The 27,815-nt window shown below is 59.5% G+C and overlaps 3 protein-coding genes across 8 annotated transcripts in view; 1 reads left to right on the top strand and 2 right to left on the bottom strand.

Moving 5' to 3' along the window:
* Positions 1-12,046, top strand: part of TTLL10 (tubulin tyrosine ligase like 10) — a 35,880-nt gene extending 23,834 nt beyond the window's left edge. For 2 of the 5 annotated variants that reach the window (XM_087858570.1, XM_087858571.1), the window contains 5 exons: positions 81-252; positions 862-1,002; positions 7,365-7,481; positions 7,808-7,901; positions 8,290-12,045. In XM_087858570.1, coding sequence (XP_087714696.1) covers positions 81-252; positions 862-1,002; positions 7,365-7,481; positions 7,808-7,901; positions 8,290-8,738 — 973 coding nt within the window. In that variant the 3' untranslated portion in view covers positions 8,739-12,045. Of the gene's footprint in view, positions 1-80; positions 253-861; positions 1,003-7,137; positions 7,253-7,364; positions 7,482-7,807; positions 7,902-8,289 lie in introns of those variants that run through there. The other 3 variants (XM_087858569.1, XM_087858572.1, XM_087858573.1) reach the window with 3 other exon arrangements.
* Positions 12,047-14,777: 2,731 nt separating this feature from the next.
* On the bottom strand, positions 14,778-17,748 carry TNFRSF18 (TNF receptor superfamily member 18). Its single transcript, XM_045803362.2, has 5 exons — positions 17,530-17,748; positions 16,562-16,681; positions 15,454-15,541; positions 15,085-15,287; positions 14,778-15,016 (listed from the first exon to the last, which is right to left on the bottom strand). The coding sequence occupies exons 1-5, from the start codon at positions 17,693-17,695 to the stop codon at positions 14,892-14,894; spliced, it is 702 nt and encodes a 233-aa protein (XP_045659318.2). The 5' UTR covers positions 17,696-17,748; the 3' UTR covers positions 14,778-14,891.
* A 3,933-nt stretch (positions 17,749-21,681) lies between these two features.
* On the bottom strand, positions 21,682-27,789 carry TNFRSF4 (TNF receptor superfamily member 4). Of its 2 annotated transcripts, XM_045803386.2 has the most exons (7): positions 24,481-27,789; positions 24,115-24,237; positions 23,511-23,612; positions 23,092-23,158; positions 22,341-22,537; positions 22,062-22,166; positions 21,682-21,969 (listed from the first exon to the last, which is right to left on the bottom strand). In XM_045803386.2, exons 1-7 carry the CDS (start codon positions 24,626-24,628, stop codon positions 21,899-21,901), a joined length of 813 nt encoding a protein of 270 aa, XP_045659342.1. In that variant the 5' UTR covers positions 24,629-27,789; the 3' UTR covers positions 21,682-21,898. The 2 variants fall into 2 exon arrangements, with proteins under 2 accessions (XP_045659342.1, XP_045659344.2); XM_045803388.2 differs by lacking the exon at positions 24,481-27,789 and having other exon boundaries at positions 23,511-24,237.
* Between the last annotated feature and the right edge of the window lie 26 nt (positions 27,790-27,815).

Below are 27,815 nucleotides of genomic sequence, written 5' to 3'. Positions count from 1 at the left end.
AGGACCTGGTGTGGGCCCGGGGGGGGGCCAGGGGACACAGACTAGGCTGGCCATGTGCTCAGCCCCCATGTGTCCCCCAGGTACATCCAGAACCCACTTCTACTGGATGGGAAGAAGTTTGATGTGCGCTCCTACCTGCTCATTGCCTGTGCCATGCCGTACATGGTCTTCTTTGGCCATGGCTATGCCCGCCTCACCCTCAGCCTTTATGACCCTCATTCCAGCGACCTCAGCGGCCACTTGACCAACCAGGTAAGGACACGCCACAGACGAGGGCCCTCTCCGCAGCCTTGGGACGAGATCGTTGCTGGAACAGAGGAGAGTTCAGCTGTAGACTGAAGCTCAGACCCAGAAGTGGCCCCGGCCTGGAGGTGGCCCGCTCTCTCTGATGGTGAGAGGCCGCTGGGCGCCAGACCCGCTCTGGGCAGATGGGCTCAGGGATGGACCAAGGCACGATTAGGGCGGGGCCGGGCCCTGCGAGGTCGAGGTGGGGGCGTGGTCATGGAGGGGAAGGCGGGGTCTTGTGGAGGCGGAGCCTGGTAGGCGGAGGGACCAGGACCGGGTGGTTGGGTAGGAAATGAGCTGGGAGGGGTCTGCGTGAGGACCTCAGTGGAGAGACCCTGTGCACAAAGGTCTCTATGAAAGGGCCTTAATGAGAAGGGTCCATGTGGGGGCCTTCCATGACGGGACACGTGATGGTTGAGAGGGTCTCAGCAGGACGGGTCACTGCAGGGCGTCCCAGGGCCTCTGCGGTCTTGCCAGGTAGCTGGGTTAGTGGGGGCGCTCTGTGGGGACCCTCAGCAGGGGCAGGGCCTCTGGGTGTTCTGGAGTGGTGGTCCCAGGTGCCGCACTGCCCTCCAGTTCATGCAGAAGAAGAGCCCCCTCTATGTGCTGCTCAAGGAGGACTCAGTGTGGAGCATGGAGCGCCTCAACCGCCACGTCAACGACACATTCAGGAAGGCCAAAGGGCTGCCCCGAGACTGGGTCTTCACCACCTTCACGGTCCGTGCGCTCCTCCCTAACACCCGCCTGCGGGGAGGGGGCTAAGGGTCAAGACCCCTTATGGGGGGGCGCTGGGCACAAGGTGCTCAGACGTTCCTGGGGGGTGTATCTGCACTCGAGTGTGTGTCACGTGTGCGTGCGTGTGAGCTGTGAGATTGGCAGCTGGCCACTGGGAGGGGTCTCCAGTTACCCCCTCCCTCCCTCCCCCTTCCCTCTCTCCCTCCTTCCCTCTCCCCCTCCCTCTCTCCCACCCTCTCTCCCTCTCCCTCTCCCTCCCTCCCTCTCCCTCCCTCCCTCTCTCCTCCCTGTCTCCCTCCCTCTCTCCCACCCTCCGTCTCCCCCTCCCTCTCTTCCTCCCTCTCTCCCTCTCCCTCCCTCCCTCTCTTCCTCCCTCCCTCTCTCCCTCCCTCCCTCTCTTCCTCCCGCTCTCCCTCACTCCCTCTCTCCCTCCCTCCCTCTCTCCCTCCCTCCCTCTCTCCCTCCCTCTCTCTCACTCTTAATCACCCACAGGACATGAAGGTCACCATTTTAGAGCGCACTGTTAGGGGTTTTCAGTATAGTCAAAGAGTTGCGCAATGAGCACCACCTGGTTCCTCAAACAGAAACAGCCACACCCATCATCAGTCGCTCCCCGTCACCTCCCCCAGCTTCTGGTGACCACTCCTGTCCCTACGGATTGCCCTAGCCTATTCTGGACATTTCCTACTAATGGAATCATACCACATGTGGCCTTTCCTGCATGTGTCCACACTTCGTTCCTTCCTGTGACTCAGTAACATGTCATTGTAGGGATATGCGATGTCTCTGGATAAACGCTTGTCACCTGATGGACATGGGTTGTTCCCACTTTTTGTCTATTATGAGTAATGCTGCTGTGAATATTCATGTGCAAGTTTTTGCACGAACGTATCTTCAGCTCTCTTGGGTGTATAGCTAGGAATGCTATTGTGAGCTCATGGGGTAAGTTATGTTGACCTGGTTGAGGAACTGGGGCTGCAATATTCCACACTCCCACCAGCAATGTGGAAGGGTCCAGTTTCCCCATATTCCCACAAACACTTGTTATTTTTCTTTCTTTCTTTCTTTCCTTTCCTTTTTTTTTTTTTAAGTCATCCAGTGGGTGTGAAGTGGTATCTCATTGTGCTTTTGATTAACATTTCCCTAATGACAAATAACGTTGAGCATCTTCTCTCGTGCTTATTGGCCATTTGTAGGTCTGCTTAAGAGCTTTTTACATATTCTGGATACTAGACCCTTATCAAATATGTGATTTGCACATATTTTCCCCCGTTCTGTGAGTTGTCTTTTCACTTTTTAAAAAATTTTTTAATTATGTTACGTCAGTATCGTTTCACTTTTTTGATAATGTCCTTTTTCTTGCACAAAAGTTTTCGATTTTGAGGAAATCCAATTCATCTATTTTTTCTTTGTTATTCATGCCTTCGATGTCATATCTAAGAATCCATTACCAAATCCAGAGTCACAGAGATTTGTACCTGTGTTTTCTTCTAAGTTTTATCACTTTAGCTCTTACACATAGGTCATTGCTGCATTTTGAGTTAATCTTCGTATGTGGTGGGTGGGATTCGACTTTATTCTTTCACGTGTGGGTGTCCAGCTTTCCCAGCACCACCTGTCGAAGAGACTGTTCTTGGCACACGGTTGACAATCAACTGATTAGGTACGTCTGGGTTTCTCTAGAGCGTCTACGAATTCTGATCCGCTGATGCGTGTGCCAGTGCACACTGTTCCGAGTGTGTCGTACCACACTGACTGATTTCCATGCATACAATCGCTCCTGCCTTTCTGGCATAAATCACACTCAGACGTGATCTATTAACCTTTAAATATGCTGCTGAATTTAGTTGGCTGGTACTTTAGTATCTTTCTGTCCACACACATAAGCAGTCTGGGTTCATAGATAGCGCTCTCTCCCACACTGGGGATGTGTTTCTTTCTCTTCTACTTTTGGAAAGTTTGTGAAGAGTTAGTGTTAATTCTTTAAATATTTGGAAGAATTCAGCAGTGAAGCCACCTGATCCGGGGCTTTTCTTTGTGGGAAGGTTTTTTTATGACTAACCCAACTTTTACTTGTTATAGGCTATTCAGATTTTCTATTTCTTATTGGGTCAAGCTGTTAGTTTGTCCGTTTCTTTCAAGTTACCTAATTTGATTGGATACAACTGTTCATAGTGTTCTATGAGTAATTATAACCTTTTTATGATTATTTTCATCTCTGTGTAAGGTCTTTCTTGATTTCTTGAGTGTTCTCTCCATTTTCTTGGTTAATCTAGCTAAGAGTTTGTCCATTTTGTCAATCTTTTCAATGAACCAGCTTTTGGTTTCATTTATTTTCTCTAGTGTTTTTCTCTTCTCTATTGCATTTATAGCCATTATTTTTCTTCCTTCTGCTTGCTTTCGGTTTTCTCTTCTTTTTCTAGTTTATTAGGGTTAAAGGCTAGGTTATCGATTTGAGATCTTTCTTCTTGTTTTTTATAGGTGTTTACAGCCATAAAGTTCCCCCTATGCACTGATTTTACTGCATTGCCTAAGATTTTATGTGTTCTACTTTCATTTCATTTGTTGCTAAAGAGTGTGCTATTTAATTTCCATAGACTTGTGAATTTTCCAGTTTTCCTTCTCTTGTTGATTTTTAATTTCATTCCATTGTGGTCAGAGAACATACTTTGTATGTTTGAACCCTTTCATAATTATCGAAACTTGCTTTATGCCCTCACATTTTGTCTGTCTGCAGAAGGTCCCATGTGCACTTGAGAAGAAGATCTATTCTCCTGTTGGGTGTCTGTTAGGTCTCCCTGGCTATAGGGGTGTTTGAGTCCTCTATTTCCTTGTTGATCTTTGGTCTAAATACTCTACCCAGCACTGAAAGTATGGTATTGAAGTCTCCAGCTATTATTACTGAATTGTCCGCGTTGCCTTCAGTTCTGTTTTTGCTTCATGTACGTTGAGGTTCTGTTGTTAGGTACACGTATGTTTACAATTATTACATCTTCCGGATCTATTATTATACAATGTCCTTTTCTTTCTCTAGTAACAATTCTGTCTTAAAATCTATTTTCTTAATTTGTCTTAAAATTTACATCAGCTCTCTTTTGATACTGTTTACATGAAACACCTCTTTCCATCCTTTCATTGTCAACCTGTGTCCTTGAATCTCAAGTGAGTCTTTTATACATAGGATATCAAGGGTTGTGTTTTTTTATGCATTCTGCCAATCTCTGTTGTTTAGCTGGAAAGTTTAATCCATTTACATTTGATATAATTACTGGACGGTAGGACTTACATCTTCTATTTTTCTATTTGTTTCTACATGTCATATCTTTTCACTTCTCAATTCCTCCATTCCTGTCTCCTTTTGTATTAAATATTCTACATGTCATATCTTTTCACTTCTCAATTCCTCCATTCCTGTCTCCTTTTGTATTAAATACATATTTCCTAGTGTACCATATCTAGTGTCATTTTTTTATTATATATTTTTTTAACTATTTTCTTTGCTGTTGCCCTGAGGATTACCATTAACCTCTTAATTTATAACAATTCAGTTTGGATTAATATCAAGTTAAATTCAGTAGTATTTAAAAAACCCCACAAAAAACCCTTGTTCTTATATAGTTCTTTCCCTCCCCTTATGCTGTTATTGTCACAAATTACGGCTCTATACATTGTGTGCCCATCAACATAAATTTATAATTTTGTTTTATTTAGTTGTTTTTTAAAGAAGAAAGAAATTACCAAAAATTCATTTATATAACTTTTAAATTCAACAGTTACCAAAAAAATTCATTTATATGGCTTTTAAATTTAACTCTGGGGTTACCTTTGTGAGTGCTCTTTATTTCTTCACATGAATTCAACGCCTTGTCTAGCGTCCTTTCATTTCAGCCTGAAGGACCCTAGGGCAGTTCTATTAGTGATAACCTGTGGTTTTTAAAATCTAGGAATGTCTTGATTTCTCCTTCATTTCTGAGGAACAGTTTTGCCAGATACAGAATTCTTGGGTTACAGTTTTTCCTTTCATCATTTGAATATGACACCCCACTGTCTTCTGGAATCCATGGTTTCTGGTGAGAAGTTTGCTATGAATCCTATCAAGGACCCCTTACGACTCATCACTTCTCTCTTGATTTCAACATTCTCTCGTTGTCTTTTGAAAGGTTGCTTATGGTATGGTGAATCTCTTTGAGTTTATCCTAATTGGAAGCTCACTGACCTTCTTGGGTGTGTAGACTTCGTTTTTTGTGGGTTTTTTTTAAATCAAATTGGGGAAGTTTTCTACTATTATTTCTTCAACTATTCTTCCTGCCTCTTACTCCCTTCTCCTTCTAGGACTCCCATTATGTGTGTTAGTCGGCTTGATGGTGTCTCACAAGTATCTGTCGCTTTGTTTATTTTTCATCATTCCCTTTTTTCTGTTCCTCAGAATGGATTATCTCAATTGACCTATCTTCAAACAACCGTTAAGCTCCTCTGGTGAATTTCATTTTTTATTTACTATACTTTTCAAATCCAGAACTTCTATGTGGTTCCCTTTTATAATATCTGCCTCTTCACTGATATTCCCTATTTGGTAATATATCATTCTCATATTTTCCTTTAGTTCTTTTCAAGTGAGGTCTTCTGAGAGGCCAGCAGAGAGATCACAACAAATAGCTACAATTCTTTACAAGTCAAGTCGGTACTGCTATCTCCAGTACTGAGAATGTAGGCTTTTTTCAAGCCTAGCACTGAGCTGGGAAGTAGGAATAAAACTAGGGCAAGTTAAAGTGCTACAAAGCTTGTTATTCTCACCAAGATTCAAGATTTTTCTTTCATAAGCACTCCTCAAGCTGCTGTGAGCCTTTGGGTAGCTTCCAGGGTTCTGAAAAAGTGGATTCTGGTTATTTTTTGCCAGGCGTGTGTGTGTGTGTGTGTGTGTGTGTGTGTGTGTGTGTGTGTGTGTGTCTTTTCTGGGGTGACTTATTTTCAGATGTTCTTCCTTTGCCATTTTCCTGAATCCTTGAACCCACTCCAGTGAGGCTTCTTCTCCCTAGTGTGCCATTGAGACACTCACCAGTGACCTCCATATTGCCAGACCCAGGGGTCATTTCCCAGTCTTCTTTTTCCATGATCTGTCAGCCAGTTTGGACCAGCTGTTCATTCCCTGGTGTGCTTTCCCTGTGGCTTCTAGGACCTTGCCCACTCCTTCTTGGCCCCCTGTTCTGGCCCCCCATGTCTCAACTACTGCTCTCTGGAGGCCCAGGGCTCTGCTCTTTATCTGCACCCATTGGTAATGAAAGTCTCTTGGCTCCACAATTAAACATCTGGCCCTGACCTCTCTCCTGAACTCGACCCTTATATCCCAGGGCCTATCAATACCCATCTGCAAGCTCTTAAACATCTCAGGCTCCATGGTTCTCCTCCTCTTCTCAGTTGATGGGGGCTTCATCCTTCCAGAGTCTCAGATCAAACACTTAGGGATAACTCTTCCCACAGCTCATAACCCATTCATAAACCAATCAGGTTAGCTCTACCTCAAAATATATTCAGAATCCAGCCCACTACCTCTATCTGCCCAAGCCACCTGAATTATTGCAACAACTTCCTCATAGCCCCTCCGTATCTCTCAGCATAGCAGCCAGTCGACCCTATTAGGGCATGAATTAATTATACCCTGCCTGTACTCCACCTTCCAACAGCTCTGATATCAGCATGAAAGGCAAGGTGCTTCCCATGCCCCCATGACATGACTGGCGCCACTCTGGACTCATTTCCTGCTGCCCTCCAGCTTGCTCCAGCCACAGCAGCCTCACTGTGTTCCCCCAACACTGTGGGCATGCTCGCTCGTACAGCTGTTGCTCTTCCCCCAAATTCCCCGTGCCCTATCCCACAGACCTTCCTTCCATTCAGTCTCCAGTCTGCTCACTATCTCCTCAATGAGGCCCAACACCCATCCCCCTTTTTGCAGCAACCACCCCAGAACGCCCCAGACCCTAACCCTGCTTCATTTGCTTCATCAGCACGTGCTGCTTGACATGCTGCACAAAATATACAGTGATTAACGTGGCACACTTGTTTTCTGTCTCTCCTGCTGTGAGTGAGCTGCTCAAAGCTCTCTTCGCTCTTGGGCCCCAGGAGCTGCCATGAAAGAGGAGCTCCACGCGTTTGCTGGAGGAATGAAACAAGAGTGAATGAGTTTCTAGCTGTGAGCCTGTGACTCCGTGTGAAAGTGTGAGCAGGTGTAGCTATGCAGGTGAGGACGCAGGTGGGCGTGCAGGTGAGGGTGTGGCTGTGGCTGCTCAGGTCTGGGAGTTGTAATCAGGGGGTGACATCCAGTCACCCCCTCCCTGCCCCACCCACAGAAGCGGATGCAGCAGATCATGGCCCACTGCTTCCAGGCTGTCAAGTCCAAGCTGCACTGCAAGCTGGGCTACTTCGACCTCATTGGCTGTGACTTCTTGATTGATGAGAACTTCAAGGTACTGTGGAGGTTTCCTGGGGCGAGTGGGGTTTGGTAGGTAGGTGCAAGGAGGCAGGGGCCATCTGTGCATATCCTGACCACTCAGGCAAGCCCATGGGGTGGAGTCTACAGTCAGACTACCCCACCCCCAGCCAAGCTCCTGCAGCTGGAGCAGTGCCCCCCAAGGCCAGATCCTCAGAGCCTTAGCCTCTTGGGCAAATAGGAGGATGAGGCCACAGAAAAGGAGTGACTGCCCAGGATCACTCGGCTTAATGGGGACCAGGGCCTCAGCCTCCTGTTGGCCAAGTGATGTGTGGGGACCATGCTAACGAGTGTTGGGCCCAGGTGTGGCTGCTGGAGATGAACTCCAACCCTGCCCTGCACACCAACTGTGAAGTCCTGAAGGAGGTGATTCCAGGCGTGGTCATGGAAACCCTGGGTGAGGCCCTTGTGCAGCCCCCGAAACCCTCAAACAGGCCCCTCACTGCTTGGATGTGCCATCCCACCCTCTCCCCAAGGTCAGACATCCACAGACTCGGTTCTCCAACATCCAGAGGGCCTACGTGGAAACCCCACCCTCTGCTCAGGCCCCGCAGAGGAAAGGCTTCCCCGCCCAACCTCCCCAGAACTTGGTGCCTGCCACACCTCGTGCCCACCTGGGTCTCGTCCCCACCTGGGTCCCGCCCCTCAGCACTCCCTCACCTCCTCCTCTGCCCTCAGAACCTCCACGCCAGCCCGCAACCATGATGCTGGGGAGGCTGAGTCGCTGCCCCTCCCATGTCCCCCCATCTAACGCCCCCACTCCCCCCCTCCCGCGCCTCCCCCAGACCTGGCGATCGAGACCTTTCAGAAGAGCTTACGCAACCAGAAGATGGTCCCTCTGCTGTCACAGCGCCGCTTCGTGCTCCTGCACAACGGCGAGGGGGACCTGTGGCCGCGCTTGGGGGGCCCCCGCAGCGCCCTCCGCCCGCCGCTGCCCCCCGCCCGGCCGGCGTGCGAGGCCGACTGCCCCGCGCCACCTCCGTTCCGCGCCGCGGACAGACCGGGCGGGCGCAGGCCCGCGCTGCCCCGGAGCCCCGGAGGCGCGCACGGGCGCCCACACTCTGCGCAGAGGCGGCCCCGACCGCCCGGCCCCGGCCCGGACGGCGCCCAGAGTGGGGAGCCCGGGGCCGCGCGGCCGCGAGCGGGCGCTGGGGACACGGCGCGAGAGCCCTCCCCGGGGCTGGCGGAGAAGGAGCGCGAGGAGCGCAAGAACGCGGGTCATCGCGGCTCCTAGCGGCCGGGCCACCAGCGCCCTCTCGGGACCTATAAAGGCTACTTTGTTACAGACGGCCTCGGCTGCGGATCAGGGGGCCGCCAGGATGCCCCAGGCTGCCCCACCCTCGCTCCCAAGACGCTCTCGTGGGGGCTTCCCTGGACCCCACGCCCTTCCCTCTGCCCCACAAGCCCCTACTCCGTTGCTGGGACTTGCCCCCGGGGGGCGGGGGAGGGGGGGAGGGATTGGGGGAGGGGCTGGGGATCTGTCCTACAGGAGGGGAATGAGCTCGGCCCTCAAGGGGCTGCCTCTGTCACGGGGAAGCCCACCAGCTCCAGAGCTCCGGCATATCACCCTGTGTCCCTCATTGGTCAGGACCCTCCTGCAGCCCCACAACCCACACGACCCCTACTGCCTGACTCTACGACCCCCAGGAAAGGGTCTGGAACCCCGTGGAAAGGAGGGCTGGCTCACACCCAAGACTGTTCCTCAGAGGCTGCCCCTGGGGCTGCCCTCACCTTGCCCGGGCACAGCCCCTTTCTGGGCCTTCAGAGCACCTGGGTTCCACACTTCCCTCTTCCTGCCGTGGCCCCTCACTTTCCCACAGGCCCTGCGCTGCGGAGGACCAGAGGATCTAGGCCGTGGGTGAGGGGCACATGGCCATGGCAGGACAGCCCCGAAGGACGCGCTGAGCCAGCACCGCCCTCCCAGTCCATGCGTGGCTTCAGGTGTTCCCATTCCTCGTGGGTCCAGCACTGAGGTTGCGGGGAGATTCAGGGCCTCTGATGTGTCCAGGCCCCTGCTACCACTAAGTGTCCAGAGCCAGCCATAATCCCCTCTCCCCTGTTCCACCAGCCACTCGCACCCATCCCAGTCCAGGTCCCAGGGTCCAGGCAAACCAACCCCCCCCCCCAGCTTGCACACTTCCTCCTCATTTGCTCCCTCTAACGCACTCTGCCCTCACCTCAGCAGATGATTACCTCCAAGTCACAGATGCCCTCCTCCTGACCCTGCTGGGTCAAGGGCTGCTGGAGCCCATTCTCTGCTCTGCCTTGGAGTGCTGGTGGGACCTGGGATCAACAGGGTCTGCAGTCCAGCCCCTGCTCTGCAGGGACTGTCCCTCCATTCCCAGGGAAGCAAAAGCCACTGTACCACTAGAGGGCGCCGTGCACCGCTGTGTCTCAGGCTGGGGAGCAAAGGAAAGCCCCACAGGCCTGGGGCCAGGGACTGACCTATCCAGTGACTCACAGACCACCCGCCTGACCCCTGCCACCCCAATGCACTTTGTTGCACCCCTGCATCATCTTGCCGCTGTGGCTTAGGATATGGGGTCCCCGGAGAATGCCAAGAAGCACACACTTATCACCATGTGCCTGGGGTCCAGGAACCCTAAGTCCCCTCCCAGCACGTCTGGTGGTCAATCCCTGAGACTGGCCACACTCAGCCATCGCCTGCTGTGTGGCTGGGCCTGTTGGCTCTGTGCTCAAAAGTCCCGGGAGGGAGGAAGACCAGCCTCCATGGGGGGTGGGGGTGCCTCCTGGGCAAGCTGAGTGCACCCAGGTCTTTGTGACATACACACCAGCAGGTGTGGGACCAGCACCATGTTGCCTGCAAGCATCCAGGCCACTCCACATTTCCTGATACCCCCTGGGGCATCTGTACCCCACGTCCCAGCTCACAGGCCTCTCCCACCCCTTCCTGACATCCCATCTGCCCTGCAAGCCCTGCCCACCAGGCCGCTGCCCTGCACACTGTCTCGTGGTTCCTGATGTGGCCCGATGGCTCTGTCCCAGAGCGTCCCAGCTCCCTTTCGCCACCACAGTGCCAACATGGCCTTGCGGAGCAACCCAAGGCCTCAGTGACAGGCTGGCTTTCCCTGCTGAGTGGGAGCAATGTAAAGAGGAGTGTACGTTGGTGGAACAGCCTGCCCTGTCCTAACTGAGCCCCCTCCTGGGGCTCCCCCAAAGGCCTGTGTGTTGCTCTTGGGTCCCTGGCACCCCCTCGAGAGCCCAAATGTCAATAAAGTTTCCCAAGAACCACCTCTGCTTGCCCAAACCCCCAGAGGTGACAGCCACACCCCTGCCCCCATGCGGACCCTCCCCTGGCCCCACCTAGCTCACATTGGGCCCTGAAGGGCCCTTGCCAGCCAGAACCGTAAGGACCGCCAGGGGGAGGGAGGCCAGAGATGGAGTTTGGGGTGCTGTGGGCTCTGGGTCACCTGAACATCCAGAGGTATGAGGCGGATCCCAGTACCCAGACGACGTGGTGGCAGCAGGCACAGAAGAGGGGGCCAGGACCCCGGCAGGGGCTCGAGGAGCCTGCCTCAGCAACAGGGGAGGGATGGCTTCTCGAGCGCCTGGGATGGGGCTGACAGCACTGCACCTGGAGCTTGTCATTGGAGCTGAGTATGGGCTCCTGAAAGCTGAGTGTCTATCTCTCCCTCACACCCCTACCTCCCCCCACACTCCCTCCTTCTCCTCTCCCTCTCTCCCCCTCCAGGGGTGAGTCCTGGGGTCCTGCTGGTGGGTGGGGAACTCAAGCAGTGCCTTCTGCTCTCACCCAGGCACCCCCGCCATCCCTGCCACCTCCATCTGGAGGACCACCCAGCACAGGCCCTCCCACTGGCACCCACTGGGGCTTCCTTCAGTCCCTGGCAGACACCGCGCAGGGTCTGCTGACCACCTCCCAGTAGCCATGGGTCTGTTGCAGCCAGAGATCCCACGGAGCCCCGAGGACTCCGAAGACATCCCCCCGTACCACCCCCCACCCCAGAGTCTGTCTCCTGTGGGGTACGTGTCTGAGAAAGGGGTCTGGAGCAGCCCCGGCCTGAATCAGCATCTCTGGAAAGCACCTCAACTCCCAGAGCTTCCTGGAAACATGAGCCAGGTGGGGGTGGAGGCGGCTGTGTCTCTGCCCCAGCACCGCCACTTACTGAAACACAGGGGTAGCGCCTCCCGCCTCCCAGAGCCAGTCCTTTTCTGACCTCAGAGCTCAGCCCCACTGGAGGAAGAGTGGCTTGCTCCTGAGTGTTCAGGAAACCACAAGGTGGGGGGCAGGGTGGTGGCCCCACGTCCTGGTCAAAGCCCTTGCGTGATGGCCTGGCATCAGGGGCGTATTTTATCAAGGGCCGCCCATCCCAGCACCTGGGGGTAGCCGGGGACCATCTGCCTCTGGACAGCTCCCTGCAGCTGCCCTAGGACTGGGGCTGAGAGGGGCGAGTGTCCAGTTCTGTCTCAGATGGGTCTCCACCCCTCTGTCCGGCCGAGGGAGTTCCACACTGGCTGAGTCCAGATCTCAGTAAAGGGAGAGGCAGGGGCCATTTCCAACAAGGTGAGGGGAGGGGACTGGGTGGAGAGCTGCTGTGGCTCTTCTGAGAACCAAGGGCAGCCTTCAGGCCCTTATCTGAGGTTGGACACCCCGGACTCCTACCCAGGGTGAGGAGCTGCGGTTTTCCGGAACAGCTAGAGAACCTGTCCTGTGGGGTGGGGGTTTTCAGGGGAAGGAGTGTGGGGCCTGAAGCTGGCCTGCGCAGCCTCATGGTGGTCTCTCTCAGGGCTCAGTGACCCAGGAGGTCAGGTGGCCGACCAGGCTCTGCGGGTGGCACATACCTGCCCCCACCCTAGGAAGCTGGGCTGAGTAGGAGGGGGACAGGAGCCTCTCGACAGCCCCTTACCTCAGCACTAGCCCCCACCCTTTCCCCACACTTCCCTGGGCACTGCCCCCCACGTTGCCCATCACGGCTCTGTCCCCCAGAACTTGGATTCGCTCAGGCCTCACCTACCCCTGGTGGTAGCCTCTGCCCACCCATGCCCTGGGGTCTCCACCTGATTCTCCAGCCCTTTTGCCCCCAGGGCCCTGCACAGACCCTTTTTACCAAAGAGTTGTCCTATAAATCACGGAGACCAAGCCCTTCCACATGCTCCCTCCCTGTTCTGTGTTTTCAGAACTGGGGTGCCTCAGAGCCAGGCCGAGCTTGCAAATCATGGGGTTCTGGGGGCTCCGAGGAGGGAGGGGAGCAGGAGTGGACAGATGGAGCCGAGATGAGGGATAGGGGGCATCTCTGCGAGGGGCGGTGGGGGAGGGGTAGAGAGAAGGGGGCCGATCCAGCATCCACACGGGTTCCCCTGAGTCCTCCCAAAACCCTGAGATCTTCAGGGCCAGACCCCTCCTGCCCAGCCCACCAAGCCGGGCCTCCCTCTCCACCCTCTTTTGCTGCTGCCTGAATCCAGCCTCCACCCCATTCTCCACCTGAGCCTTGGAATCTCCCACCCTGCTCCGTGCTGCCCCCGTGCTGACATCAGGGCGCTGTCACCCCACATGGGGCCCCCCCCATGGGGAGTTTCCATGCTGAGTCAGCCGACAGAGCAGTCCCGCAGGACTCAGATGTGTGCAGGCCAGAGTGGTTTCTCAGGAAGATCTGTGACTGCAGATGACCTGACGCCCCCTCCACCACCACCGGGACAGCTGAGCCGGGGTTGGGGAGCCCTTTGCCCCAGGGCAGCCTGAGGCAGCACCTGTGGAGGGTCCAGGACAGCGTGAGCATCCCATGTGCCCCGCCCGTCAAGTGACCCAGGTGACAAAAGCAAGCCCAGAAGAGCGCTGGCTTCCCAAAGCAGGAGGGCAAGGGCTTGGCAGCCAGGAGACCTGGCCTGGAGACAGAAAAGGGGCCAGGAGTGTGGCCAGCAGATTCCAGAGAAGTCTGCTGGGGGCTCTCCCAGAACACAGCCCGCTGGCCTGGCCAGCACGGTATCTCCCACTGTCCCCTGACATCCAGCCAGTCGGCCTGTGTTTTCTCATTTATTAGCTAGTTTACCTGGACCCTCACCTGGAACTTGGGCTCTGTGGGAGTGCCCAGAGCCTAGGATCCAGCAGGACAGAGAGGATGAGCGCTTCCCATGGGAGTAAAATCATGAAGGAGTTGTCAACATCCCTCCTTCCAGGGGTGAGGTGGCTGCACTGAGCCGAGGTGGGGTGGGGGTGGGGGTGAAGCCCCTGGACGTGATGCATGCAGATCTCTCCACCACGTCCTTGCTGCTCATAGGGACTGAGTGGGGGTGAGGGCCCATGAGTCCGGGGCTCTCCTGGGCAGCATGCGGGGGCGGGGCGGGGGGGAGCTGGAGCACGGGGACTGTGGGCAGGCGTCCAGATGTGCTGGGACCTGACGGGCCTGCTGTCGAGACCAGCCTCCACACCCTGGACAGCCGTGCCAAGGAGGCCTTGTCAAACTCTCCAGGTGCCAGCCCTGCCAGGAGGCTGGGAGAATATTGGAGCCTAGAACCACGCCCCAAGGGAGAGGGATCCTGGGAGGTGGTGGAGGGAAGCAAGCAGCAGGGCTTGCAGGGAGGGTGGGAGCCGAAGGCAGGCCACGCAGAGGCGGTCCTCCCAACCAGGAAGAGTTGTGTGTAGAAACTGACCTCACCCTGGACTTGGGGCCAGAATGACACAAGGACAGGCACCTCCAGGAGCCAGCAGGCTGTGTGACCAGCACAAAACCCAGAGTCCGGAGCAGCAGTGGTCTGGAAACTGGACACAGAATCCAACTGGTCCAGAGGACCAAGCACACTGCCAGGGGAGGGGTTTCAGACAGGGCAGCAAAAAGGCACACAGGACCAATGTCCATCATGGTGCCCTTCCACCAGGAAGCCTTCCAAGTCCCATGGTCCCTGCTAAGTGCTTGTGCCCAGGACTAGAATGGCCCTGATTTCTGCCCCACCCCCCGCCCTGCCTAGTCTGGACCCTAGACTGTGGGTCCTGGTAGGGGAGGCCTTGTCTCCCTGTCCTCCCACCCCAGAACACGTCCACTCAGGTCACTGGACAAGGGTTTATTGAGTGCTCTCTGCAGCCAAGTCCTGCACTGGGCACAGCCTCCCGTCCTGGGGGCTAGGGGCCCACAGACACCCACCCCCAACATGGCCAGCAAGGGAGGGAAGCAGCCATGGCTGTGGCTGCATTTCCCATGGGGTCTGGCCACAGCTGCTGCCTCTTCTGCATGGTCTGGGAGACTGGTCACTGTCACCATCCCCCCACCCACTTCCACCATCGAGGGGAGCGGGGCCGGGCCCAGAGCTGGGGCCCCACAGCAGGGTGCAGGGCCCTTGCTCCCAAGGGTCATCTCTGGGACACTTCCTGGGAGAGTCTGGCTCTGCATCTGCTGTGGCAGAGGACAGCCAGACCTCACACCCACAGGTCCCTCGGCTGGCCCTTGTCCTCTGACCGCTGCTCCCCCCGCTCTTCCTCAGGGAACTGGCAGCTGCAGGCATCCTCGGCTGCCGGCCGTGCCTCCAGGAGCAGCTGGGTCTCTGCAGAGGGGCTTCAGTCAGTGGGCAGGCCGAGGGCCCACCTCTCCCACCCCGGGGACACAACTAACCTGGGGGCCACGCGCGTTGTCTCCTCAGCTGCCAGATGTGCAGAGCAAGCTGGGCTGCGGTCAGGACCAGGATGCAGGCGGCCACAGTGAGGAGGACGATGGTCAGCGGGTCATGCGGCTTAGCGAGCGGCAGCCCCAGGCTACACACGGCATTGTGCGTCTTGTTCCCGGGGAACATGGTGGGATACCCAAACTGGGAGCAGCTGGGACACACGGACACAGAGCCCTCAGTCAGCCCTCGGCCACCTGAGCAAACCTCCGCATGGCTGCTGTACTCTGAGTTGCGTGTGGGTCACCGCACCAAGAAGGACAGGAGGGGCCCCTCCCTCAGGAACTAGCTAGCCACCTGAAGGTCCCACCAGGACTCACTCTGACCAGGGTTTGCAGCGACCCTCTTGACCTCCAGAGAAGGTCCCTGTGGCACAGTCGACACACTCAAAGCCGAAATTGAAATTCCCTGGAGACAGACAGACAGCCGGGATTTGCGGGGGTAGAAGAGATGGGATCCATCTGGGGCCTGGGTCCACAGCAGAATGACTCCCACACACCTTATCCATTGGACAGAGATCTCTGATGCCTGCAAGACTGGAACCTGGCAAAAATCAGTGCCCAGGTGTGCCCCATTCCAGGGCAGGCATCTGGGGGCAGGCAGACCGGAGGGGACCTGAAGGCTGTGACCCTGAGCTGAGTGGACGTCCCTGGGGGATCTGGGAGAGGAGAGCTGTGTGGCACATGGCCAGAGGGCAGTACAGGGGCCTAAGGCGGGAGGGTAAGGAAGCCCAGATAAGGTGCAAGTAGAAACCAGGCAAGAATCAGGCCAGGCCTTATGCTTGGTCCAGTAGCCTGGAGGGCAAGAGGCCAGTGAGGGTCCCAGAGACAGGAGGTGAGGCTTGCGCCCCAGCTGACCCTAGACCCTGCCCTACCCTTCCTCACAACACCCCTCGGTCTACACTATGCCCCTCCCATCAGGTAAACGGGCCCCAAGAGGATTTGAGCTGCTCCTTCCAGGAAAAGGTTGATCCCCAGACAGGGCAACAGGGGACAGGCCTAGCTTCATCAGGACTGTCCCCATGCAGATGCTCAGGGTACGTGGAGTACTGGGGCATCGGCAGAGCCAGGGCCTGAGGGCTAGACAGCCCCCGGACACCCCCACTACTCCCCACAACCAGCCCTGAGGAGTACCCTCGAGCTGGAAAGAGGAACCCAGGCTAGGAGAGGGAAGGACTCCCCAAAGCTGCTCGGGTGCGAGGACTCCTGTCTGGGCTATGGCAATAAGCGGCTGACGGCCCCACCCACCCAGCTTCTCAGGACCCGAGACGCCCGTGCCTGCCTGCCCAGAGGACATGTCTGCACCCTCCGCACACAGGCACATCCTTCCACACCCTCACGGCACCCGTGACACACGCGCTCCCGTGAGCTCGGGCTCAGCCCTGGCCAAGCCCACCGCCTGCTCAGGTCGCAGCTGCCAGTGACTTACCGTGAGGCCGCGCCTCCTGGCCGGGCGGGCAAGTGTGGTGCTTGCAGGTCTTGCACTGGGGGTCGCCACAGTGGAACCCTGGCTCAACACACATGCAGTCCTCCTCAGGACAAACCTCAGCTGAGCAAGAGAAAAGCCAGCCCTCTCAACAGCTGGGCCAAGCCCCTCCCACCTCAGGACTCCCCCCACCCCACCCCCAGGCCCTCCAGAGGGAATGGGGTGATATAGGGAAGGGCAGTCCATACCCCCACCCTCAGGCAGCCCCAGGGGGCAGAGGGCACCTGTCTGGGAGCCAGGACCCCAGTGGGGTCCAGCTGTCTCCCCCGCCAGCCACCGAGCTCCTCCACCCATGTGGCCCGGCTGTGTCCCCCACTGCCCTGAAGCTGCTCCCACCCAGGGTGGTTGTGACTCTTGGCATGTGACCAGAACATGTCCCTGCTGGACAAGGGGCCACCTGGGGGACCTACTCCCTCTCCCCTTTTCCTCCTGCCTGTCCCTGCCTGCCACACAGAGACTTAGGGCCCCTCTTCCAACCATCAGGCTCCAGCAGGGTGACACTCTGGGCTGTTTTCCAGCAATATGTGTCCCCAAGCTGGCACATGCCACTTGTGCCTCACCCATAGAGGCAGGTCCGAGGTGGGGGTGGTGCAGAAAGTGGCCCAGGTGACGGCCAAGGGCTCACTATCCACTCAGTAAGAGCTGGGACAGCCTTCCTCCACCTTGGGACCCAAGACCCGCCTTGGGGAAGGTTCTCGCACCCCTAGCCCCTGACTCCCCCTTTGGGCCACGGCCAGAGCTGAGCTGCTCTCTGCCGCACGCCCCCTCTCCCATTCCCCTGGGACGGTGGGCTCTGGACCCAGAAGGTCTGCCCCCCGCCCGTCGAGGCCGGAGCGGGCCTGGGTGTCTGAGCGCAGGGAGAGGGCGCCGCGCTGCTGCCCTCCGAGACAGGCTCCCCGCGCGGGCCTTACCCGGGGCGCACAGGCGACAGCAGCGCGCGTCCGTCCCGGTTCCACGCAGAAGGCGGCCGGGGCCGCAGCTCAGACCCCCGGCGGGGCGCTGGCCCAGGCCCACCGCGCAGAGCAGCGTGACGCCGCACAGGGCCACGCGCGCGCCCCTCGCCTCCATGGCACCCATGGCGGGACGGAGCTGGGAGATTTGAGGAGACGGCCCCGCCACGCCCCCATCCGGGCGCGCCCAGACCCCGCCCCGCAGGCTGACTCCGGGAGGGGACAGAAGTTGTTCCCATCCGCACCGGCTGTGACACCCGGCAGCTCGCAGTTCCAGGGGCGGGCGGAGCACCGGGGACCCGGGGGCGGCGAAACCACTCCGTGTGACCACCGTGGTGACGACGCGTCGTTAGCGTTTTGTCCCAACCACAGAGCGCACAGCCGCGCGGGACCCCGCTGCAGACCACGCGCCCTGGTCCAAGCCCAGCGTCCGCTGTCACGAACGGCCCCTGGGGGGAGGGCGATGGCGGGGGCGGAGCACGTGGGAAGCCTCTGCAGCTCCCCGCGAGTCTGATGCAGCCCAAAGCTGCTCTAAATAATAAAATACTCTTTTAAGTCGGCTGAGCGCAGCTGTATCTCGGGGAGGCGGTCTCCGCAGGCTGCGGAGTGCAACCACACAGGGTGGGGCTGGGGGCCTCCAGGAGACTCCCGCGCTGGCGGGGTAGGGGGTGACCTTGGGGGTTCCTAAGTGTTCCTGCCCAGAGACTAAACATGCCCCACATGTGTGCGTATGGGGGAGAGTCGTGCGCTGAACACAACCCGCATCCCCAGCAACGTCTGGGGCAGGACTGGAAGGGAGAGGGTCAGAAATGTTTTCTATTCAAAACCTGCCACCTGTCAGGTCTGAAGGGAGGGTTGCCTGCAGGAAGGGTGGGTGCTGGCTGCTAGGTGGCAGACGGCGCCCTGAGGAGGGTAGTGCCCACAGGTGGGCTGGTTCAGGGACCCCCAGGACGGTCTGGCCGGGGACTGCTCCCTCGCTGTGCCCCCTTGGTGTCTGGCTGGGTCCCCTACCCCTGCCCCAGCTTCCTCAGGAGGGCCCCACGGGCTCTTACAGATCTCCTCCAACTCCCTCGTCCTCAGTGAAACCTGCAGGCCCCAGAGCCGCCATCTGCCAGCATCATGGCCCTGGCCACCGATTCTCAGCACGGAGCCCCACACCAAGAGGCCCCCCACTTGCCAGGGATCAGAAGGGACCCTCCCGCTTTCCAGGCACTGGGACAACACCCCCCTTACTTTCTGGGGATCAGGACAAGCCCCCTCACTTGGCCAACAAGGTCTGACCAGGCTCCAGGTGGTTCCGGCTCCCCAACACACATACATACCCGCTCCTTTGGGCTGCAGCTGTGCAGACATGCTCATGGCTTAGAGCCCCCAGGGGAGCCCCTCACACCTCCCAACCCAAGGACCTCCTCAGATCTTGGGCGAGGTTGCTGGTAAGGAGGGATCCGGGCATTGACCAAACCCTCCAGTCTCTTGAAGCTCTGGCCCAGAGGTGGCCTGCTCAGGTCCCAGCTCTAACTGCAGGGCTGGTCCCCACCCAGACCTTTCCGGGCAAATCTGGTCATTCTGGAGGGTGTGGCGGGCCAGCTCCTGACTGAGCCCTCAAATCACAGAAAATTCAGCCTCCAACACGCCGTGAGACTGTCCCTTGTCTCTCTGAGCTTCCGCTTCTGCATGTGGCACAGAGGGCTTCTGGGACCCTGTCTCCTCCAGGAAGCCTCCCTGGGGCCAGGGTCTCAGGAGTGGGACCTCGCTTATGCCCTCGGGCTGAAGGTGTGGTGACAGCTGTGGTAGTGACCTTTGAGACCTGGCTCCTTTTCTGAGGTAAAATGAATTAGCCCGTTGTGACTCGGCTCTCCAAGCCCCAGGATGCACAGCCCCTGTGCAGGGGGTAACCTGGTCGTGCAGGGAAAGGGGGGCTCTAGGGTGGGCCGTAGCTCCAGGGGGCCCGAGCCCAGCGGAGCCCTGAGATCTCCGGTCAGCTCCCACACCGGGCGATGAGTCTGAGCACTGGGACAGAGAGGGGCTCACACAGACCAGCAGTTCTAGACCTTCATCCACTGCTCATTTCAAAGACCCGAGGGGTCCGTCCGGTCTGTGGCAGTACAGAGTCACCCCGGTTCTGGTAAGTGCGCGACATGCCGTGGCCCAGGAAAGTATGATCGATACCCAGTGCTTGTCAGACCGTGCCATGTGTCGGCTGGTCCTTCTAGAAGCGGTGTGTGGTGGGGACGGGTGAAGGGGAGCTGGAAAGGAGGAGCTCTGTGCAGAAAAGGTCCGCTGGAAGGGCCCGGGGGCGAGTGGGAGAGGAAGTTTCTTCCGTGGCCGCCAGGGCAGCGCAGAAATCAAAGGGCCAAGGTCAAATGCCCACAGAGACAGCGGCTCAGGAGCGAGGCCCCTCCAGAGGCAGGCGTGGCGTCAGCCAAATGTCAGCGCCTGCGTCTGCCGTGTTGTTCCAACCCCTCCGGAAGCCCCCGCCCCACCGCCCCTAGCCGCAGGCTGCGGGGATGAGAGGAGCCCCTACAGCTGGGCAGCGAGGGGGAGGTGAGCTTATCTGCTGTCTGTGCTTTCCAGCACTCGGGGCCGCTCACCACAGCTCTGTATCATCACTTGTTCCAGCTTCACACACGTAACCCTGTTCCTGTTAGCAGAGGGTCCCTCCCTCATGGAGTCCAGGAAGTAACCAGAAGGGTGGTGGCCCGTGGAGATGGGGATCTGACGGCAGCAGGGCCGGATGGGGCACTGGGAGGGGGAGTGGAGGAAGGGCCCAGTGGGAGAGGCGCCTGGGGGACAGGGCCCTGGGCAGGGCCACAGCTCGAGGCCCAGGCCTGGGGGTCAGGCAGGGCCTGGGGTGGAGAAAGTGGGACGGTTTTCAGCAGGCAGTGAGAGGCCAGAAAGTGTGCTTAGGGTCGGTGTAGAAGCAAAGAGAAGGTGACTCCGTCCATCTTTGTACTCCAGGGCAGGCATGGAGCAGCCAGGCAAGGGGAGGGTGTCCTGGCTGAGGGAAGAGCTGGGAGGCGTGGGGAGGAAGCCCTGCCCCCACCCTGCCCCCTCCAGCCTGTCCCACAGCACCTCTCCACAGGCTCCATGCGGTCCTGGGGACCACTGTCCCCAGATCAAGGGTGCGGGTTTGCTGCCTGTGTCGAGGGCACGGCTTCCGTTGCTCTGCTCACTGCTGAGTCCCAGCCAGAAGCCTGTGGGGACTCGGTGTGGGTGAGCACAGACAGCTCTGTCCTCCTGTGCAGTGTTCGGGCCGGGGTGGAGGGCTCAGAGGACAGGCCTCTGGGGCGACCTTGGGGAGAAAGCTGGCCCAGGAAACAAGGAGGGTTGGTGGCCAGGGCTCTGCCGAAGTCAGGGCCCAGAGTCTCTGTGGCTGCGGGTCACCGGCCGCCGCAAAGGACATTTGCCATCTGGCTTGGCAACCCAGCAGGAGAGGCGCCATGGCCGTGGACGGCACGTCACAGTCAGCGGGACCCTCCTGTCGACAGGCATTGGGATTCTTCTGCACTGGGGCCGTTTGTCCATACCCAGGGCAGACCGAGGCTCAGCCTGATTGGAAATCTCTACTTTCCCAAAGTGGTGATGCCCAACCTTCACCATTCGCTACCCGTGACCCACAGGCAGGTCTGGCAGGGCCTGGGGCTCACGGCGCCTTGAGGAGGAATGGCTCTTGAGCTCTCTGCTCTGGAAGGACACACAGAGCCTGAAGGGTCACCCTCAAACGTGCCCTTTGGGGCCAGAGCCCCAGGTCTCCTACCTGCTCCCGCTAATGCCAGAGCTGTGGGCTCGGGGTGGGTGCCTGGGACCTACTCACCCAGGTTTAGGGGCTCGGAGCAGCAGCTCCTGGAATCCCCCAACCAGCTGCTGGGTTGTCTAATCCCCCCAGGATATTTATTTTGGCCTCCACGTCCCACCGCAGGTGCCAGGATGTGCCCAGAGAAGGGGTGAGGACGGGGGTCCTGGCGTCTCTGAGTGGGGTCCGCTTGAGCCCCCGACCCCACACCCCTGCCTAGACTGCAGATCCCTCTGCCGCCAGAGCGGGCACAGCCCCAGCCCTCGCACTGTGGCTGCGAGGCCCCCAGCCCACTAGCCCAGTCAGAGACCCACAGTTGCCAAGGTCAAGGTCGTTTATTGGGGGCACCACGCTGGGCAGGGAGTATGCACAGCATACGTAGCAGAGCCCTGGGTGCCAGCCCAGGAGCACCTAAAACGGCGCAGGGTGGGGTGGGGGGCGACGGGGCGTGGCGGCCTGTGCCTGGGGGCACCCCAATGCCCCTCGACGTCTAGCAGACCCTCTGGGCCCCCAGCCTGGGGTGGGAGCACAAGCTGCTCAGATCTTGGCCAGGGTGGAGTTGGCGTCAGCGTGCTCCTCTTGGATGGGGGTCCGGAAGCTGTTTCCACCTGGGGAGGAGGAACGAGCAAGAGGTGGGAGGTGGGTAAGGGTCTCAGCCCTTTGGGAGGCAGTCTGGGCTGGGGCCACACTGGGTACTTACTGGGGGGCAGCCGCCAGGCTCTGTGGTGCAGGAGCAGGGCCAGCGCGGCCGCCACGGGGGCAAGCAGGCCCAGGCCCAGGCCCAAGACAGCAGCCAGCTGGGGGCCTGTGGGGAGGCAGGGTCCGCTGGGGGGGGGGGGGGTCCACCAGAGGAAGGACTCCACCCCTGGAGGACCTCAATGAGGGCAGAGGGCATCACCACCCCATCCCTCTCTCCCCACCCCCCTTCTCTTTTGGGTTGGGGGAGGGCCCTGCTGGGGTGAGGCCAGTCCCCCCTTACCCCTGGGGGGCTCCGTAGGGGGTGTGGAGGGCCCCTGTGAGGCCCTGGTCCAAGCCGTGGTGGGCTGGGTGGTGGGGGGCCAGGCTGGGGGGCCCTGGGTCTCCCACGGCAGTGTGGCTGGGGGGCTCCTGTCCTCACAGACAGCATCCGAGCTTTGGCTGGCTGGCCTCACCGTACGCTTCCCCATCAAGGTACAGCTGAGGAAGGCAGGGGTGTTGATCAGGCCGGAGGCCCCCCACTCCTGCCGACTTCTCCCAGACGGACTGGATGGGCCCAGAACTGAGATAGGACCAGGGAGATGTGGGGAGCAATGGGAGATCCACGCCGGATCACCTCAGGCAGCATCACACTCCCACCCAGGGGACAGGCCAAGGACCCTGCCCAGGCCCCATACCCCCAAGGGAAACTCGGCTACACCCGGGGCCTCCTGCCCCACACCCTCGTTCCCCATTTCCCCTCGCTCTTCTCCCCACACTGTCTCTTCCCAATCTGCTCCAGCCTCACCTAACCCTCTCAAACCACCCCCTGCTCTCTTCCTGTCCCCACCGCAGAGTCCCCAGCCATGCATGAGCCGTGCTCTCTATCCTTGCAGGGCCTGGGATAGAGTCTCATACACTCCTCACTCCAGCCAGGCTGGTGGGAGGAGGCTAGACCAGGGCTGAGCAGGTGGGCAGCATGGTGGGGCCAGGGTCATGGGGGGACAAGGGCCATTCGGGGGGGCAGGGGCCAGGGGCCCCCCCAGGTCACTCACTTGGTCCAGGGCTTGCAGGCCTGGTCGTCACCTGGGGAGAATTGTCCCGGTGGGCATGGGGCACAGTCTGCAACAAAGACAGCAGGACAGTCTCTCCACTGCCACCTCGGGGACCTGGACGCAGCAGCTGCTGCAGGCTAGTCCTGCAGGGCTGGGCGCTCACCCCCACAGCCTCCAGAACCTCCTCCCTGCCACACTCCACCCACTGGCCCTGACCCAGGTGACCCCACACCCCTTCCTGGCTTAGCCTGTTTGATGGGGGAGAGAACTTGGGATGACCTGGGGTTGGGGTGCAATGGGAAGTGAGAGCATGTGATGTGGAAGTCATGCTTCCTTCACTGCTCCCGAGGCCCCCACAGGCACAGACCCTGACCTCTCATGCACACGCTGCCCACCCCCACCCCCACCCCCAGGCTCACCGACTCCGCGCTTGAAGCCGTCCTGGGGCTCCGTGCCTGGCTTACAGCTGCAGACGGTGTCCTGTGTGGCTGTACATCTCCGCTTGGCTTCGCTCCCACTTCCTGGGGGGTCAGGTGAGGCAGGCACAGTGGGCGGGAATGCCAGGGCTGCCAGGGCTGCAGGGCAGGCTGGAGGACGGAGGCCAAGGGCTCCCAGACCAGCAGCCCCCTCGCAGCCGGGCAGCTCCTGGTTCTCTCCCGTCCCTGGATGCCATATTCCTTCTGGCCACGTGGCCCCTGGGACGCATACCCGTGGCAGTTCCAGCCTCCCTTCCCACCTCGGGCCGGGCCCGCAGCAGGACCCTCGGTGGCGGTGGCGGTGGCGGTGGCATCCGGCTCTCACCGCCCCCAAAGGCCCGCTGGCAGGCACGTGCTCCTGCCCGACTCCACGTGGTCTCAGCCCCCTGGGAGGAGGGAGGGGCTTCTGGGGGGCCTCCGTGGTGCAGCAGGCCCCACTGTGGTTTGGGGTTTGTTTCTGCGGCTGTGGGGACCTCCTGCGAGCGCCTGGGCGGGGCGACAGGGACTCAGGTGGGGGTCCCGGGATCCGGGCAGGGGTGGCGCTCACTCTGATTGCACTGTGTGCAGGGTTTGCAGGGTTCATAGTTTGTAGCCTCATTGTAGAAACCAGGTGGACACGGGAGACACTGGGTGTCCTGGCCTCCACTGCAGCGGCTCTCCATCCCATAACCTGCAGCGGGAGGCAGACAGGACTCAGCACGGCCCAGCACTCCCGACCCCAGTCCTGGAGGCCCACGGTCCTGGGCCTGGTTGCAGGTTACCCATTCCATCAGCCCGAGTCCACTAGTGTCCTGGGACCCCACCTGCATGTTCCCCTCTCCCCAACCCCCGTCCCCATACGTCTCCCACCCCCATGTCCCAGGTCCCCTTGTCCCCATAGGCACCCCTCCCCAACTCTGGCCAGGCCACTCACCTGGTGGGCAGTCATGACAGCACTTGCCGTCTTTGGGGTAGGCATTCTCCACACAGGTGAGCCCGGCTGCAGTGCCCAGCACAAGCCCCAGGAGTAGGAGGGCAGAGTGAGGCCCGCTGGGCCGCTGAGGCTCCACAAACATCCTCATCTCCGCGGGCGGTGCAGGAGTCTGGGGTTTTTCCTTGCAGGATGTGGCTATAAGGGCTGCGGAGGAGGGGTGGGGAGGGAGAGAGGAGGAGGGGACCAGGAGGAGGGAGGCCCAGGAAGGGCTGGGGACCCCTGACCTGGGCTGGTGGCAAGAAGGCAGCTAGTCTGGGCAGCAACCCTCCAGGCTGTGGCTTCTCTCCTGCCCTGGGCCCCGGGGCCCTCATCCCCTCAACTACGTCCACTAACCTCAGGCTCAGCCAGCTGGCAGCTGGGCACCAACCCGGCACACAGACCTGGGGCCAAAGTGAGGACCCACAGCCTCCTGACCCCTGCCAGGGCCAGCACATCTAGTCTGCACCCACCCCCCACACTGGACCTCTCTTGCCCCCATCTCACCAGGGACGTGGAGCCCCTTTGGCTGGGCACACTGGGTACCCTCCTGCTGTGCCCAGCCCAACCAAGCCGTTTGGATGAGGCTAGTCTCCGGAGCCCTCCACAAGCTCGCTCCTCTGGGGACCCACTCTCCCTGTACAGGGCCGGGCAGACCCCTGGGGAGCAGGTGGCCACTCCCACGATGCCCCCCACAAAAGGCTACATTTGCGCCGATCCTCACCGCTCCCTCAGCAAAGGGGTGCACGGGGCACAAGGGGACACAGGCAGCACACTGGGTCAGGAGACAGGCCTCTCTGCTCTGGACCCTCTACGGGGCATTGGCTCAGGAGGAAGAGCAGCGGTCCGCAGACTCCAGAGCGTGCTCCCTGGCCCGAGCGTCCAAAACTCAGACTGAGGCAGTGGTCAAGAGCTTTGAGGGGCCTGTGCCTACATGCGGAGCGTGCAAGCATGTGGGAGCGCGTGCAGGGGCGCAGGCGTGAGTGGCGAGCATACGAGTGCACAAGCAGGGGTTAGGAGCTGGCCTGTGTCCCCAGACTCACGGGGTGAAGCCCTGACCTCCAACGTTTGGCCGTTTGGAGACGGGACCTCTAGGGTGGTGGTAAACTTCAGACGGGGTCAGAGGGGTGGGCCCTGATCCCAAAGGGCTGGCGTCCTTCTGGGAGAGACCCCAGGAGAGCGCAGAGGGAGGCCACGTGAGGACAAAGGAGAAGGCGGTGTCAGCCACCAAGGACAGAGGCCTCAGGAGAAAGCAGCCCTGCCCACACTTGCTCTCAGACGCCCGGCCCCAGGACTGGAGACAATCGTCCACGGTACTATTAGGACGGCACCTGCCCTGTACCCTGGGTACAAAGTATGCCTGGGAGCATGTAGGAACCTCTGTGTGTGTGAGGCACGTGTGTGCGGCTGCTCCTGTGACGGTGGGGGTGAGGGGTCCACCTGCACCCACTCTGACTCCCTGGCTGGGCGGGGGGCCGGCAGGACGGCTGTGTCCCCCCCGGGGGCCGGGCCAAGCCGGCCTCACCACATACCCACCCTGGGCTTAGGGTGTCCCAACAGCTCCAGCGCAACAGTGAAGGCTGGGATGACCCACGGATGGTCCCCCGGAGCACCTGGTGGCCTCGGACGTGGGCGCGGCAGTTCCAGGGCAGGCGGGAGGGCCGTGTGCAGGGCTGCGGTGTGTGGAAGCCTGCCCACACCGGCTCCGACATCACTGGGTGCCCTTGAGGCAGGGAGGCTACACTGTGTCGTTTTTGTACCTTTCACACCGTAACCTTGAGATGAAATGAACCATCCACCAGTTAATGTACAAAGTTTCAGGCAGAGGGCCTCGCTCAGGGAGGAGAGCAGGGTAGAAGCTGGAAATTCCCCTCCCCGACTCCCCAACAACAGGTAAGAAAGCTGAGCTCACCGGCCCACCTGTGGGAAATTCCTCCCCGGCTGTGCTGGGCAAGGCTGCCACGGCCGAGGCCACGGCCCACAACAGCTGGGGCGGAGGGAAATGCAAGCTCTGCCAGCGGCGGGGGGGCCACGCAGGGGAGGGGATCACAGCATCAGGCAGCCTGGTGTGCGCGTGTGTGCCCCCATCTTCCGCAGACGGTGAGAAAAATCTTTTTTTTTAAGTTGACAAGCTGTAGCCTCTGACATTGAGCTAACTTGGGAGTCTGGTGGGCAGCACCCCCTCCAGCGTGCCCCTCTCCTCCTCTGGGGGCACGTGGCGGCTGCCTGGCCTCTGGCGGTACTGGCCCCCACGGCCCGAGGCCTTGCACACCTGGCCCACGTATCAGACATCTGTCACGCTGACCCACAGAGCAAACAACTTACTAAGCACGTCAGGCGCCTGCCCAGCCTCCATCCTGGGGGCCCAGCCGACCCTGGGCTCAGCCCACACCTGTGCCGAGCATCACACAGCTGCTTGCTGCCGACACCCACGTGGGCCTGGCCACCATGGGGACCCCTGCTGCCACACACTCCTGTCCCTTCTCAAGTCTTTGTCTGCCTAGAAACCAGGGCAGGTGTTACCGCACCCCAGTTTCCCTACAGCGGCTCCACCCCACGCTGTGCGGAAGCCGGTCCCTGTGGCAAGGGCGGGTCACAGGGGCAGCTCAGGGCAGCCCCTCTGCCCACCCGGCTGGAGCCCCCACCTGAGCAGGGCCCTCTAAGGCCTGAGTGGACCCACTGGCTAGAGGAGCTGTCCGCTGAGACGCCACAGCCCACGGCTCTGGGCGAAGGGGATGACCAGCACGGAGGGGTGCGGGGGCAGGGGGCAGGCGCTGAAGGCGGCAGCTCGGAGGCACGTGAGGTCAGGGACCTTCAGTCAGTTAAACTCCTCACAGCTCAATGCCCTCTGTCCCCACACACCACATAAGCACTGGGCACAGCTGACCCCCCAGAAAGGGCCTGGGACAGCAAGCGTGAGAAAACAGGTCTGGTGGGACCTCCGCCAATAGCTGTGTCCCATCCCCAGGCTCTCAGGCCCCCCCCAGCCCGACCACAGGCTCAGTGAGACTCCAGGTCCCCTGGCCACCTCTGCTGCGTCCTCCACAGCCAGGCCGGCTGGGGCTCTGAGGTGACTCTTGGTGGACTCCTGCGTTCTCCCCCCAGCCCCTGCCCCAAGGGCTCGTCCTCAGATCTTCCCTCTCTACCAGGAACTCCTGTCCCCCCACCCAGCCCCTCCCAGGGGGTCTCACCCAGGCTCCAGGCTCCTGACTTTGAATCCGCAGCCCAGACCCTCAGCTCCCTGCGACAGCCCTCTCCCACGTACCCTCGGGCCTCCCCATCGCTGAACACATCCCTCA

The sequence above is a fragment of the Ursus americanus genome, chromosome 33, assembly GCF_024610735.1.
Source record: "Ursus americanus isolate L20-20 chromosome 33, mUrsAme1.1.p, whole genome shotgun sequence".
In the NCBI taxonomy this organism is placed as follows: domain Eukaryota; kingdom Metazoa; phylum Chordata; class Mammalia; order Carnivora; family Ursidae; genus Ursus; species Ursus americanus.
This window is presented reverse-complemented; position numbering and strand designations above follow the sequence as displayed.